The sequence below is a fragment of the Diaporthe citri genome (genome assembly GCF_014595645.1).
Source record: "Diaporthe citri strain NFHF-8-4 chromosome Unknown scaffold_11, whole genome shotgun sequence".
Lineage (NCBI taxonomy): Eukaryota > Fungi > Ascomycota > Sordariomycetes > Diaporthales > Diaporthaceae > Diaporthe > Diaporthe citri.
The window spans coordinates 419635-434894 of record NW_025064856.1 but is presented as its reverse complement, the minus strand read 5'-3'; the positions used below and the strand labels follow the sequence as shown (position 1 = coordinate 434894).

The following is a 15260-nucleotide window of genomic DNA, read 5'->3' as shown; positions in this document are numbered from 1 at the left end:
TAAGCTGAGTAAATTCTGGTCAAGGTAATAACACGAAGAGAATTGTGTTTTGATGTAAGCATTGAAAAAGAGGCAGTCCAAGTATTGACAAGAGGACGATGCAAATACATGTGGATTTGACGTGTACAAACAATTCTTCCTTATAGAACAGCTCATTAAAAACTGGGTTGGAAGCCATAGACAAAGCTGGAGAGATACTCAGGCTGGCGAATTATTCACCTGTCGCAAGTTTACACGTGGAAGCAGGCAGCATCACAAGCATGGAAACGCAAGAAAGGGCTTGGCTGAACCACCCCCCTTTAAGGCCTCATCACAGACCAACTATTATTTATTCTATATGATAATAGCTTGCTCAGATATTTCAAGAAAAGGGTGAGAAGTAAAGAAACAGCCTACACTATTTGGCAGTAAAGTCAAAGTGTTGATTGTTGCTCGTAATAAAGAGAGTTCCTATAGCAAGACCCTGGCGTTCTGCTGCCCGCACATAAGAAGCATGGAGGACATATCATCAGATTCTTAGTCGTTTGGAGGATTCTTTTTGTCAGCTACGATGATCCTGATGATTTAGCAGATGGATCTGAAGTACCTGATCTACCAGGCCGGCCCCTTCTTTCTCCACCCCACCGCCATTACCAGTGACACCGCCTGGGAGCTGCTAAGCTCCTCATTATCCCCGGCCTCACACCTCGCAGCTCGCATCTCACAAATCCTCTCACTCTTCACCTGATCCGAGATGGCTGGGTCACGTGCTCGCAGACTAAGAAGGCAGAAGCGCCAGCAGGGTCACCAGGGCCAACACCACCAGGAGGACCAGCTGGAGGAGAGCACCACCTACTCTGAGCTCCTGGCAACAACGATTCCTGCCAACAGTAACCAGAATGCTGACAAGGTTGCTCAAACACTTGGAATCGTTCAAAACGGTGGGAAGAGCTCCGCTGGACTTTCAAGACAGTCACTCATTGCCAAACAGTTTCCTGCTCTCCTCCAAGTCCCGTACGCGACGTCGCGCCAGAAGATGCTGACCACGAAACCGATGCGGAACTCACGACCCAACTGAGATGCAAGTCGTGCCGCAACCTTGTAGCCTCGATACTTACCACTGACCACACTCGAACCAGATACCGCACTTTACCACGCTGCCCTCAAATCAGAGACGACTCAAGCCACAACCAAGATGGCTATTCAGAGCAAAGAGGCCGGCGCTAGTAAGAATGGTACGTTCGCATCAAACTATGAATCGCAATGAGTCACTGACAACTAGCTCCCAGGCAAGCAACAGACCAAGGTCGACGACAAAATGGCCGAGGGCAAGAAGCCTGGTGGGTGTCGCATCGCATCGCATCGCATTTCTTGGGCTCACTGCTCCAGTTACTGACAGCTATCACCCAGAGGTCGCCACCACCGCAGCCAGCACCAACCGCAACTGCGCCGTCACCATCTGGAACCTCCCCGACGGCACCACCGAGCCCATGGTCCTCGAGGCCATCGCCGAACACAGGCCCATCGGCAACATCTACGCCTGCGACGTCTACGTCATCCCAGGCCCCAACAACGTCCCTCCCGCCATGTCCGTCGCCAGCGTGCGCTTCATGCGCCCCGAGTCCGCCACGCGCCTCGTCCAGGTGGGGAACAAGGATGACCAAGGCATCTACCTCAAGGGCAAAAGGGCCAAGATCACGCTCGCGCATCGTTCCCAGCCTGCGTACCTCAAGGAGCCGGCCAGTCGCGTCGCTCTCTTCCGCGGCCCCCATATCATCGTCAACCCCGTCGCCCTGCGCAAGCTGTGGGGGTTCAAGGAGCAGACTGAGAGGCTGATCATCAGGAAGGCCGAGAAGGGCTTGTGCGAGATTGAGTGGCGCTTCTGTTCTTATGCCTACAACGCGGAGCCTGCCCTTCGTGTCTTCGAGGATGTCTACGGGAAGCGTGAGGATTGCTCGGTCCGGTACGGAGATGATCCCTGTGCCTAGACGGAGGACTTCAGGTTGAGAGACTGATGCCTGAGATTAGACTGGCTGGAGTGAAGAGAGTCGAGCAGAGAGTCGAACCTCAACTCGGATAATCTTCGAAAGGATGACCTCCAGTGTGATAGACCTTCCGTGTGCTTTAAATCAACCTTCGATCTTGTGGTCTGCTGCTCGACCGCCTTCAGGGTCCTCCCACTTGCCTGATGTTGGAATCCTGCATCTTCTTTGGGAAGAAAATCCAGTCCGATTAGATGAGCCTTCATGAAATCGGGAGACATGTTTACGTGCTCTTGGCCTAGATGATCTCATAGATACATTCTATAGGCACAGTCCGGCCTGGTTCATTTCAAAATTTTGGTCTCGTCTCACGGCACTTCGGTATCCCCTTATTTGGGAAATACAGTACCACACATTCAGTGAGTGTCAGACTTGTGCCATAAGGCCTCCTAAGCAGTACGTGCCCGTCCGTAAGTTGACAAAAGCCCTGAAAACGAGCTTCCGTCATACACAAGCGAACTTGTGCTTGTACGTTTCCATGACTGACTGCTCGGTAGTCGGCCCAGGAATCTGCTGATTTATTCGTTTTCCATCACCAGGTCAAATCCCATTCCTCGCAATTTCTGTATGGCCTTGGTGCCTTCACCCCGTCGAAGTCTGAGATAAGTATGGTTAGCAACGGACGCCAACAAGGCGATTCCCTTCCGAAGAAAACAAAAGATATGTAAGAGGGAGACCACTTACTGATCTTTGACAGCCTCACCAGCCTTGACGAAAAGCCTGGGGTCACCCTCCACCAACGCCATGAAAATCCAACCCACCACCCACGGCAGCTGGTTCTCCCTCTCCATGTACGCAGGGCCATACAACTCCAACAGCAGAGGCTCACATGCCTCCCGCAGCGCACGGAGCACGCCCCAGGCCGTTCGGTGAAGTGTCAGGTACGGGAACGCCAGCGTCAGCGACTCGGCCTGGAGGGAGAGGACCAGGGCCCTGATGAGCCGGTCCGGGGGGATCCGAGCGCCTTCGGCTGTTGTCTTCTTCTTGCCAGCCGGTCTGCCCGCCGCTCCGGCGGCTATCTTCCTCTTGCGCTCGCGCAGCTTCTCCGGGTCGTCGATCTGGCCCAGGAGGAGAGTCCCCTCCTCCTCCGATCCTTCCTCCTCCCACAGGCTGCGAGAGACGACGCTGTCCACGTGCTCGGGTGTCCAGTCCACCTGGCCCGTGTTGCGGAGGTAGCGGTCGGCGAACATGTCAGACACTGGCGCGCAGTCGGCCTTGATACCGCGGGGTCCGCTCTTGGAGAGGAGGTTCTCGAGGTTGCGGGTGCGTTTCTGCTTGCTGTTGGTGAACGCGGACGCCGTGGTGCCCATCTGGAGGCAGAACTTCTTGAAGTAGTCATGCGGGTTCTTGGGCAGTTCAGCGCCGACGTAGAAGCTTTCCTCGCTCAGCATCGTGAGCACCACACTCATGTCATCCCAAGACTCCGAGGAGACCTGATGCGGTGACAAGAGATTCTCCTGCTGTAGCGCAGTGTACAGGTGCAACGGATAGGCGATCGAGCCCCATGCGTTGGCTACTGCGAGGCCTACATCGTATGTCTCGGCGCGGAAATGATAGAGCATGAGGCCCGAGATCACAGGGGAATAGTTCAAGATTCGGTGGATGGGCGCAGTGCAAGGTATGCCCGATTGGCTGAAGACCTTGACTTTGGCTTTGTGTATAGGGTCATCTTGGATCCACTGCAATGCGAAGCGTTAGCGATTTGAGTTTAGGAATCTTCACGGGAGTGAACCATGATGGTACACCGTGGGACGTACCTTGATCTTCTTTCGAAGCTCCTTCAGCATCGCGTCGTTGGATGGGGGCCAGTGGTTGATACGGAGCTTGGTATGAAAGTCCAGGTGCAGTCCAAGATCTTCGTCCATGAGACCAATGTGGGACATGCACGTCTCGTGCGCCGAGTGAACACGGCCACGTAGGATGTGGTGGATATCGAGGAACATCTGAGCCGCAAAGGCGAGGTACATGGGGATCTCTCGGGTTCGATCGAGTTCCTGCATGCCACGAATGAATTCGTCACAGACCGGGTAGTTTGGAACGCATCGAACGACGGTTGCGAGCTCAGTGAAGAATTCCATCATCAGGATCTTGTCCTGTTGGAACTTCTCTCGTTTGGGCATTCTGCTCCACTCCCGGGTCGCGTCATATGTGCCAAACATGCCCTCTTTGTAGAGGGGCAGGTGGCGAGGGTCCAAGACTTCAAGGAAGCTCTCGAGCATGATGAAGGCGATCATGTACGTATCAGTGGCAATATCATACGTATCATAGTTGAACTCGTTGCCGGAGTCAGTGATATCGTTCTGCGTAGGCTTGCTGTTAGCCTCCGGAAGCGGGGATGCCACCAAGCCACGTTTTCTTGCACCAAAATGGAGACTTACGAGAGAAAAGCCCTTGACCATGCACTGGTAGAGATGAAACTTCTTTGCGATCTCTATCGCTCCTCCGTGTGCCTTGAACATCGGCGCCATATCCTCCATCAGGTTGCGAGCAAGGTCACAGGCCGTGTTTGTCGCGATGGCGGCAGCTACCAGCTCGAAGAGACCATCACGATAGTTGGTCCAGATCCACTCGATTCGGCCCCGAATCTTGATCAAATCGTTGATCATGAGGGTGTAGGCAAACAGAACCTCCTCCAGATCTTGTAGAGGCTCGGCAACATAGGTGGCGTTGTCGTCCTTGACCGGCGCTGGCCTCTCGATATCTGGGGCGTTGAGGAACTCTTCGGATGGTTCGTAGACACTGAGTCTTGCAAATCTACCGCCGACCTCGTCCAAGGTATCTGAAGGAGCGTGGGGATTGGCAGCATCCTGAGTCGCAGGCGGAACACGCGGCTTGAGAACCTCTCGCACCTTTTCCAGGACGCCCACGAAGTAAGAGTGCTTAGAATCAGCTGATGCAGAGGGGGAGCTGCCAAGTTCAGCCAGCCGACCGCCAAATCCAGACCGCGTGGAGATGACACGGTTGAGTGTGTTAGCGAAGGCTAGAGGGACTGAGACGACGGGCTTCTGGGCTGCTGCCACAAACTCGGCGAGCGGAATGAAGTCCTTGATGGCGATGGTGTAGTCGGGGCGGGAAGTGGCCGAAGAGGAACCCTCTGGCTTTGGAGCTGCGGCCTTGGCCTGCTTCCTGGCTTTTCCCTTGAGTCGTTTGGACCGCTCAGGGCCGGTCGCCTGGGAAGAACCTCCAGAGAGCAGGTCCGCGGAGTAACCGCATGACTTGGCCGTGGAAGCAAGCCATGCAGCCACAGCATTGGTGTCGTCCTTGTACTGCTGGTAAACACTGACAAGAGGTGCCGGTAGCATCTTGACAGATGTGGTGGACGGTCGATGAGGACTTGCCGCAGGTGGTGAGATCAATGATTTTTTGTACGTAAGTGGTCTTGCCTCGAATTGAGCGAGGGAGGGGTCACCAACTAGAGGTGCCGAGGGGGGGAATCTGTAGTGAAGAAGAGGTGGAAAGTGAAGAGAAGGCAAGTGAAGAGCAGCAAGGTTAGATTAAGACTCACTGCTGGGTTCAGGTCAACAAACGGATTCCTGGGTGGGGCACATCCGTGCAAACGAATTGCAGCGCGTGCGAAAACCCTTACTCTCATATGCAATCAAAAGTATCAAAAAGACGCTAAAGTTGCGCACTTCACCCCCCCCCCTTTTTCCTCAATTTCCTCTTTTTTAAATTACTTTTAACATTTACACACCTGATATATATCTAAAAACCAAAATAAGAGTAGTTTTATAATGAGAAAAGAAAGCGCTATTATATAAGATAAATTTTAATTAGATTTAAGTTAGTTTAAAAAACTCGAAAATCAACTTGTATGAAAAATAAGGGGATGTGAACTGAACGGACCCACTTTTCTTGATACTTTTGATTGCATATGAGAGTACCCCGACTGTGCACTCGTGGGAAGAACGTATCGCTATGTACTTCAGGGCACTGCCAACGTATCATCAATACGATTTTCCACGCAGAAAGACATGAGCATACGGATGAAGGAATACCTGCCTGCAGGAGGCGTGATGATGTGGCGGCCGAGATGTTCCAAGGTGCCTGCCCAATACCACGCATCGCCTGGCCTTGCCCGGATTGGATTTCGTACCCGCAACCGCCACACCACATTGTGATACGGTGAAAATGGTATCCAGTCAAAACTTCAGTCAAAACAAATCTGGATGTCTTCAGGTTAGGGAGCAGGCCATTTGCCCTTTCGCTTTCTCTTCAGGAACCGCTATGTAGCCAATAGTGGCCGGAATGCCCAGCTCGCCATAACATTCTGTCTCAATATTTTGTCCTGAAGACTCGATTCCTTCTTATTCAGCTTTCTCCCTTGCCTCTCGGGTTCTGATTTACTTGATGTACGGTTCCGAAATCTCCTACACAGCTAGACAATTTGAATCAGCGTGCGTAGCACCCTGTTTGCATATACACTACATCTCCGCGATATGAGAGATCAAGGCATCGCAAGATTTGGTTTGGCGATGCCTAGGTGGACGTACCGAGGAACAACTCGCACGGCGTCGACACCCACAATATTAGAAACCGCCATAAACGTTGACTTCAGTCAACTCGTAGGTAATCACCGACCCGCATCGTTCGGCATAAGTTGAAATGCGGCCAAGAAACAGCACGTTAGGTCAGCACTGCATCTGGATTTGACGGTTGCTGTCCACTAAGCAAGGGCGGGCATTGTCCTCCACGTACGCACCATGGGACTCCTAAGACTTTCTTACACCTGGGTCGAATCCCCACCCCATGCTGACGCTCAACTGGGGTGGCCAACCGCTATCGAAACCGATAATCGGTTGGATGCAATTACGGGATCCGAACCGACCCCAGAGAGTTCTTGTATTCAGTCTTCCTGGTCCCACCGTCATGGGTGTAGCAGTAGCTCGGAAGGCCATCGTATCACCATCAACCCATGTCTGCATTTCAATGTTTGTCTTCATCCCTGCCACCGCATCTCTTGACGTGATGCCCTCGACCGTGGGATTATAAGTTGTTTTCTCCATATACCTCACGCTACTCTCTAAAGCCCGAGACGCGTGCGGCATTGCCATAACAAGAAGTCAACTTTAGCATTAAGGGACTCAATCTCACGATGCACATTCTGTCGCAGGTCATCCTCCGGTCACTGGCAGGTCTTGCCGCCGCTCAGGACCGCCTCTTCTCTTCTGCCTTTGGCTATCCCGGACGCAATGCGAGCTACGACTACGTCGTCGTCGGTGGAGGCACCTCGGGCCTCACTCTCGCGTCTCGCCTTGCCGCAACCTCGGCCTCGGTGGCCGTCGTCGAGGCTGGCGGATTCTACGAGGTAGAGAATGGCAACAACAGCGTCGTGCCGCTCTACTCGCTGACGGGCATTGCCTTCATCGACCCCTCGCCGGGCTTCACCCCGCAGCCCTTGATGGACTGGTCACTCATCTCCGAGCCCATCCCCGGCGCCGGCGGTCGTCAGGTCCACTACGCCCAGGCTAAGACGCTGGGCGGATCTTCGTCGATCAACACCATGTCATACATTCGCCCGACCAGGGGCTCCTACGACCGCTGGGCCGATATTGTCGGCGACAACTCGTTCCGATGGGATAATATGCTGCAGTATTTCAAGCGCTCTGTCGACTTGACGCCCCCGAACGAGGAAAAGCGCAGCAACACCAACGCCACGGTGCTGTTCGACCCCAGCGACTACGACGAAGAGGGCGGCCCGCTCCAGGTCTCGTGGAACAACTGGGTCGACCCAACGCTCACTTGGCTCGCCCAGGTCCTCCTAAGCCTCGGACTGACCATCAGTCCTAAGGGCTTTAGCAGCGGCGAGCTCGTCGGCCATGGCGCATGGGTGCCGTCCACTATTGAGCCGGAAAAGGCGCAACGTTCAACTAGCGAGAGCAGCTTCCTGCGACAAGCGATCAAGGACACCGGAATCATCGTTTACTCCCATTCTCTAGCGACCAAGATCCTGTTCAACGGCACGCAGGCGGTTGGTGTGAGTGTCAACACGCGAGGGGTTGAGTATACCCTCTCGGCCACCAAGGAAGTCATCCTCACGGCCGGCACGTTCCACTCGCCGCAGCTGCTCCAGGTCTCTGGCATCGGTGCCCGCGAGCACCTGGAATCTCTGTCTATCCCCGTCGTCGCAGACATCCCTGGCGTGGGACAGAACCTCCAGGACCCCACTCTGATGTCCGTCACATACCCCATCAGCACGCCCTCGGCCCAGTCGCTTACCAACGACCCGGCCCTCAACCCTGGCTTCGTCAACGAGTACCTCAAGTCGGGCACCGGCCCCTACAGCTCCGCGGCCGGCTTCCTGGCCCACGAGCGCCTCCCCAACTCGACCCTGGCCACGCTCAGCGAGGACACGCGGGAGAAGCTCGCCTCCCTGCCGCCCGACTCCCCACAGCTCTCCTTCGTCGCGGGCGCCTACTCGAGCGGCCCGGGCCAGACACGAGGGAGCCTCTCTGCCTGCATGCCCCTCGTCTTCTCCCGTGGGAACGTCACCATCGCCTCGGCCTCCGTGAATGAACCGCCGCAGATCTACCTGAACTGGCTCTCAGATCTCGCAGACGTCGAGGTGGCTGTTGCGGCCGTCAAGCGCCTGCGCGCCGCGTGGTCGTCGCCCTTCGCCAACACCCCGGGCTTCAAGATCGGGCCCGAGGCGACCCCCGGTGACGCTGTGCAGACAGACGATGAGATTCTCGAGTATATCAGAGCCCATACCAACCAGATCTGGCACCCGGTCTCGACTGCGGCCATGGGCAAGGAAGAGGATGTTGCGTCCGGTAAGGCCGTGGTCGACAGCCGCGGGCGCGTATTTGGAGTCCAGGGGCTAAGGGCCGCGGACGCAAGTGCCTTTCCTTTCGCTCTGCCTGGGCATCCACAGTCTGCCGTGTATGCGCTGGCGGAGAAGATTGCAGATGATATAATTACTGGACGTTGAGGGTAGCCTTTTCGAGGCATAATGCTGACTACCCTTCCCTACCTGCCAATGTCGATAACCCCCATTTTTACAGCTTGCTTGGCCCTTGAACATATACTTCAGTATCTTACCATTAGAGTCGTTATTTTGGGACATGAATGCAACACTTGCCGTCCTCCATGGAATCCTCCAATCCTCAAGGTCTACAAGTCACGTCTTCACTTCACTGAGTGAATGCTTGACAAGGAGTCCCTGTGCTCCTCTGTCTGTTCTAATCACATATTTACATCACTGTTTCTCATGCTCTGATTCTCTTCAATGCAAAAAACTGCATCCAGTCGTCTTTCGTGTGAGTACCAGTGTTTGTGCTAGTGACGGGCGTTTGTGTTGTTAACCAAACGGTCTAGCAGTAGTACACGCAAGTTCTAGCAATCAAGCTCCCGCCACGAATTCACTTGGTTGGTGCCATGTATCGACATTCAGAGATTTCAATATGGCTCTCACACACTCGCATGCATTACAAATAGTGATGCATTACCCAGGCACAGCCCTCAAAGGTGAATCAAGGCTAGGGACTTGGTGGGCTTACAAAAGTCACCCCCTGCTAGCTCCATCAAAGTGAATGTCGCCATATCCCACAATGGAGCTTGGCTAGCTTCACTTTGTGACTATGGGGTCTGGGAAATATTCACTGAAAAGCTACCGGCCGGCAAACCGTGATCTTTTTATAAATACCAAGCTTCATCTCTTCAATTCGTTTTCCTAACTTACCTATCAACCATCTGAATGGAATTTCTGGCTATTCCTGTCCCATCAGATCTCATCAAGCCCATCGACACCACGTTTTCTCTTGCATTCTTCCATTGCCCGAAGATTCTACTACAGCGACCACTGCTCATCAACTGTCATCTGCCGCCATCAAAGCCCCTCAGCTGCATCTGGCCCATACCTCCATCGAAAGTTGTCTTCCCAGAAGCTTAACACAGCAGCTTGCTGAGTATTTCTGTGCCCCGCCTACTTGGTCTTTCGGTGAGTGCATCCACTTGTCTTTCCCAGTTGCGATAACATCACGGAATATGAACTTGGGAATTGAAACTTGTGATTTCGAAACCTGTATCCTGACAGTCCATTATGACTTTTGAGCAATCCACTGACTCCGCTGCAGACATTCTCCGCCGTCTTTGGGCCAATCCAAGCACCATACTTATTCACAATCCGACCCGCTGTCAAAATGGATTGTAGCAACGTTTTTCTTCAGACTTGGACTTTCCCAGCCAGCCAGCTGGACGCCACGCTTCACAATGGCACAGCCCTAGTCACCAGAACAGTCACTTCCCATTCTCATCTTCTGACCCTACCAATCGAGCTCAGGATGATGATATGGGGCCTCCTCCTACCCGATCCCAAGGTCGTGCTCGCCAAGATGCGGGACGTGACCACGGACGAAGACTGGGAGAACGGCATAACCAACCGAATGCAATTCTATCTCGAGCACCACTCCGGCCAATCCAAGCCTCAGGTGCCACTCCTGTCCAAGATTTGCCAGGACTCGAGGGCCTTCCTGTTTGATCACGGCGGCTTCGCATTTGGCAAGGCGGGAGAAGGTGGAATTTGGTGGAATGCAAAAACCGACATGCTGGTGATCGATTCCACCTGGGAAGATGGAGACTTCGTAACCCAGTTCGATGGCATGGGCGGACTCCAGCATATCAAGCATCTCGCCTTGAACACAACCCAGGCAGGGGACCTGGCTTACCGAGTGGTCTACATGGCCGAGGAGATCAACATGCCCCGCGATCACCGCCAGCCTCTAGCCATCGAGCTCACCTTCAGGAGCCACTCCAGGGGCTGCGGTCCAACTGACCACTTCATCCCACGGCTTTTTACCGATCTGGAGCACATTATGCTGTACTTTCCGGAGCTCAACGACCCTGGTTGTTGCCGTTCCGCCCCGAGCCACTCTCATTCGGTAGAGGCAGGATGTCACGCCCACCCAACACAGCTCATCTCTGAAGGATCTATCACCAGGAAGGTCGATATTAACCTCAACCTACCGGGCGAGGCCGGAATGGAAGGGGCAGTCCAGTCGATGAGGCAGTGTCGACAGCTGTGGGTGGACGTAAATAACCAGCATACGCTGGTTCCCTTTCACCAAGGTGGGAAGTTCTACATCTCCCATGCTTGGGCTTGGCAGCGAGGATGCCAATTTGGTGACGAGTTGCCGACTGGGGTCACACGACACCTCATTACCTGTGAGGAGATGATGGAGGATGACTTGGTGGCGTTGTGAGGAGCACGAAGGGGCAGGTGAAGCGGGCTGCAAGGATATCGGCATGGATGGCATTACCTCCGCGTAGAAGCCGCTTTGTACACCAAGTGTTTTCTTGGTATTGGTTCTGGTTTCTCACATCACAAAGATACCGGCAGAATGGTGGCTCAGACGGCGGATACAGCAACAAAATATCAACTCATCTCTGCGCACTGCGAGTGAGCATATTGAACTCATACGTGAACATGAGCCCTGGATCGATGTGGTTCCTGATAATGTTCTGCATTGGTGAGCACTACACAATGCGCCACAAGACAATATGGATCTAACGTGTCATATTCACTGGGATCTGCTAGACGTAATTACTAGAGCATGTGGATGTGGCTATTCTTAAGACGCCGGGTTGGAGTTCTCCATATTGACGATGAAAGACTCGAAGAAGACTATTGAAGCTACTTGCATTATGCCCATTATTCAAATATGCTGAACTTCTGATACTGCCATTTCGAGAACTCAAGGTGCTCAAACACAGACAGATGTGACGTGAGCTAGATCGTGAAGTACCTCTGTACTTATGTGGGACACCAAAGTTCTGCTGCCAATTTGCTGTTGGCCAAGATGCTGAGCCACACTTCGTTTCCCTCAAGGTTGCCTTTTGACCCCGCCTCCTGCAGGTGAGATTTCAGCCACATAGTCTACTCCGACCTCATTCATCTAATTCAATGGCCCACTTCTGTTCTTCTCCGGCAGTTGAGCTGCACAGAACTCTGACCCCTGAGAACTACACCGTGATTACATCTCAAATTGAAGTTGACCCAGGATGGCGAGCTGGCATGAAAGAGACTGCAGGCGGCCAGATGTCGTGCTGATGGAAAATACCCCCACTTGCATCAGCTGCGGCTCACTCTTCCTCGAATACGAGGACGAGGCACAGGAGCAGTTGAGCAAGCAGACTGCGGTGGTTGATAAAGCCTCTCCCCTCCTCAACCTCGATTGGCCGTCCTCCATCACTTTCTCCGGGCCAGACGACGTCACGGATCCGGACCTTAAGAAGATTCTACTGGATCTAGATCGATATGCCGAAGTCGCCGACCTAGACACGGCTTCGGAAATGACACCCTCAGAATATGAGGATTTCATGGAAGAGCACACTGCAACAGGAACCGAAGTCGAGCAGAGCACAGCAGCAGGGAACTTGCAGGATAGCTCGGAGCCTCTTACAGGTGATGCACCCAGAGACGACTACGGAACGCACACATCCACCGAGAATTTGGATCTAGACGTCCCTCCAGAAAAACTTGAACCAGACGCCACCAGTCAAAATGACGTTTACCGTTCGTTGGTAGGCACTGATGAGATCCGTCTCCTTCATCTGGATTCCTATGACACCGTATCACAGCCCCTGCATGGATTTCTTAGGCCGACGAAGTTATCACAGCGACCAGATTACGTCGCATTGTCCTACACATGGGCAGATACGAAAGGTGACAGGACGTTGTGCGAGAAGGTCTTTCTCGGAAACGCATGGACGCCATTCGCAATTACAAGCAACTGCGCGGCCGCACTTCGCCGGCTGCGATTGAGAGGGGGGACACGCGTTGTTTGGATAGATGCAGTCTGCATTGATCAGACCAATATTGGGGAACGGTCTCACCAAGTTTCAATGATGAGAGATATTTATTCACGGGCCGAGTCGGTGGCGATATACCTTGGCGGGGACACGGGGCAGGATGTCGACACCCCAGCAGGCCGGCTTATGCAGAGGCTGTCTGATGAACGCTTTCGCGCCGGAAAGGCAGTAACAGACAATTGGGGTGGCGGTTTTGATTACCACGGGATTTGTGATCTTTTTGGCCAACCATATTGGTCACGAATTTGGGTGATCCAAGAGGTGTTATTGGCCAAAAAAGCCAACATCATTCTGGGGGACGCGAGCATTTCCTTGCATGAGTTCACCAACAACTTCATGAAAAAACTTCCTGATTCTATTGGTTCTTTGCTGCCTCTATGGATTTACTCGCTGGGCGGTTCCCGCTCTGGGGACGTGGATGCATTTACCAACCTCCTGGACAAGACTTCGGCTTGCCAGGCCTCAGACGAACGAGACATGGTCTTTGCTTTATTCGGACTTGTGCAGGGCGCGAGTCTCGAGGGTTTGGTGGCTGATTATTCGAAGACGATGACAGAGATCTACACTGGTCTTGCGGCGTACTTCTTAATACGCCACGGACAGTCAGTACTTCTCAAAGCCGCTGCGTCTGCGGCTACGTCTGCGGCTGCAGCTGCAGAGTTCCGGAGTCAAGGCTCCAAACATCCGACGTTCAAAGTTCCAAGATTAATGGTACCAGAGCTTAATATACAAAGTTCCCCAGGACGAGACACGGACAACTACCCATGGCACCCCGAATTGGCATCATGGATTCCATTTGCGAAGTCTCCAGATCCACATGAGACCGAGCTCTTCAAGGACAGAGATCCTCCCACTTTTGATAAATGGTGCGAAATTCTCGCCATGGACGACAAGAGACAAGGTCGCAATAAATACTATCAACTGACTGAAGTGCAGCCAAGGAGCTGTGAGGCACTTCAGGCATCGCTCAATACTTACAAGGTATTTCGGAATCATGGCACTCTGCTCATTCGAGCATCACCCGTTGTTCACATATCGTATGCGGGTTCTGCGCTGTTGCACGGAGCTTTCACTTGTTCGACCAAGAGGATATTTGGTGGCAACATGAGTATACTCACATCCACCGGAACACCAATGACATGGGAAATCTGTGCCTATACCAATGCCTGGCCTGCTAGAGATGATGATTGGATTATCGAAGCTCCCGGATGCGACACCTTGTTACATCTCAAGCCGTCCGGGAGAGTGCCCGGAACGTACAAGATTGCCTCATTGTCCTCGGTCCTCTTGATCAGGAATTATAATACACCAGAAACTTCGAACTCGAGTAACCAGTATGGACCGGTATCCAAGGATACGCTATCCTCTGCCCGGGATGCAGCTCGGGACTACAGATTCTGGATGCCGCTTATTTCGTGTGATCTACAACATCTGCTATTCCTCAGGCAGTGGGAATCAATCACTCGATCGGACAATTTGGTGGCCCCACGCCAGTCAGGGCCTGACGATTCACCACTCGAGTTATCACCGGAGATATTGGAGAAATATGGTCGGTGGTTGGAACTCATACCCGCACCCGACTCTGGGGATGGGTTGCACCCCGACGATTTTGACTCCGTGGTGAGAACTGTATCACTCTACTTGGAAAGGTGGGACCATGGCCATATCTGGTCGAGAATACACGATATCGTGGTTGAAGTTCCCTGGCAAGCCATGCTGCAGGTGCTGGCGGATGTCAAGGCCGAGGTCTGGCAATACCTCGCCACGAGGAACCAGATCAGGACTGGCCATGGAGAACCATGTGACACATTTCGTTGGAGACATAGACTTCAAGAGCTTTTCGACGACCTCCTTGGCCGGCTCCCAAACATTCATCTGCAAGCTACTGAGGGCATACAGTCCCTAGGGAGCTTCATGTCGACGGACACGTGTGTGTCATTGCTCAACAGCATCATCAACATACCGGATTCCTGGAGTCTGGACAAGATTCGGACCAAAGAGGCCAAGATATTCAAAAACTGGACGGCAGTGGAATCGTGTTGGGAATTCATGGAGCGGTCGAAAGCTGACTGTCATGCGTTGCGAGGCAAATTTGATCAGCTGCGTGCTCTGAAGCGGCTCTGCAGGAGGGAGCAACGAGACTTCTTGATATGCTAGCCAAAGATCACACTCTTAGCCAAGCCTTCCCCACCTGAACATTGGTTATCAGTCATTTAACTAGATGACATTCTACTATTTATTGTTGACAACATTTCCAGATTTTCTTACTCCAGGCTGTCCCACAGCGAATGTCTCAATATTAAGACCATACGGCACCAATTGAATCACAAGTCTTTGCTTCAGGATCTGCTCCACGCCCTTCATACCACGTCAAACGGAATCGCTGCAGAAGTTGAGAAATTGGCTCGGTTTGCCAACTAGGATGGTATC

General features: G+C 53.1%; 6 protein-coding genes across 6 annotated transcripts; 5 read left to right on the top strand and 1 right to left on the bottom strand.

Annotated features, from left to right (window-relative positions):
- Window positions 1-733: 733 nt before the first annotated feature.
- INS49_003905 (uncharacterized protein) lies at window positions 734-1057 on the top strand (the record flags this gene model as incomplete). Its single annotated transcript, XM_043164695.1, has 1 exon — window positions 734-1057. The coding sequence occupies one exon, from the start codon at window positions 734-736 to the stop codon at window positions 1055-1057; it is 324 nt and encodes a 107-aa protein (XP_043018345.1).
- A 117-nt stretch (window positions 1058-1174) lies between these two features.
- Window positions 1175-1967, top strand: INS49_003904 (uncharacterized protein; the record flags this gene model as incomplete). Its single annotated transcript, XM_043164694.1, has 3 exons — window positions 1175-1214; window positions 1269-1319; window positions 1390-1967. 3 exons carry the CDS (start codon window positions 1175-1177, stop codon window positions 1965-1967), a joined length of 669 nt encoding a protein of 222 aa, XP_043018344.1.
- Window positions 1968-2539: 572 nt separating this feature from the next.
- On the bottom strand, window positions 2540-5323 carry INS49_003903 (uncharacterized protein; the record flags this gene model as incomplete). The annotated part of the gene is made up of 4 exons (XM_043164693.1): window positions 2540-2618; window positions 2706-3700; window positions 3779-4321; window positions 4400-5323. The coding sequence occupies 4 exons, from the start codon at window positions 5321-5323 to the stop codon at window positions 2540-2542; spliced, it is 2541 nt and encodes an 846-aa protein (XP_043018343.1).
- Window positions 5324-7116: 1793 nt separating this feature from the next.
- Window positions 7117-8952, top strand: INS49_003902 (uncharacterized protein; the record flags this gene model as incomplete). The annotated part of the gene is made up of 1 exon (XM_043164692.1): window positions 7117-8952. The coding sequence occupies one exon, from the start codon at window positions 7117-7119 to the stop codon at window positions 8950-8952; it is 1836 nt and encodes a 611-aa protein (XP_043018342.1).
- Window positions 8953-10162: 1210 nt separating this feature from the next.
- Window positions 10163-11221, top strand: INS49_003901 (uncharacterized protein; the record flags this gene model as incomplete). Its single annotated transcript, XM_043164691.1, has 1 exon — window positions 10163-11221. The coding sequence occupies one exon, from the start codon at window positions 10163-10165 to the stop codon at window positions 11219-11221; it is 1059 nt and encodes a 352-aa protein (XP_043018341.1).
- A 799-nt stretch (window positions 11222-12020) lies between these two features.
- On the top strand, window positions 12021-14987 carry INS49_003900 (uncharacterized protein; the record flags this gene model as incomplete). Its single annotated transcript, XM_043164690.1, has 1 exon — window positions 12021-14987. The coding sequence occupies one exon, from the start codon at window positions 12021-12023 to the stop codon at window positions 14985-14987; it is 2967 nt and encodes a 988-aa protein (XP_043018340.1).
- Between the last annotated feature and the right edge of the window lie 273 nt (window positions 14988-15260).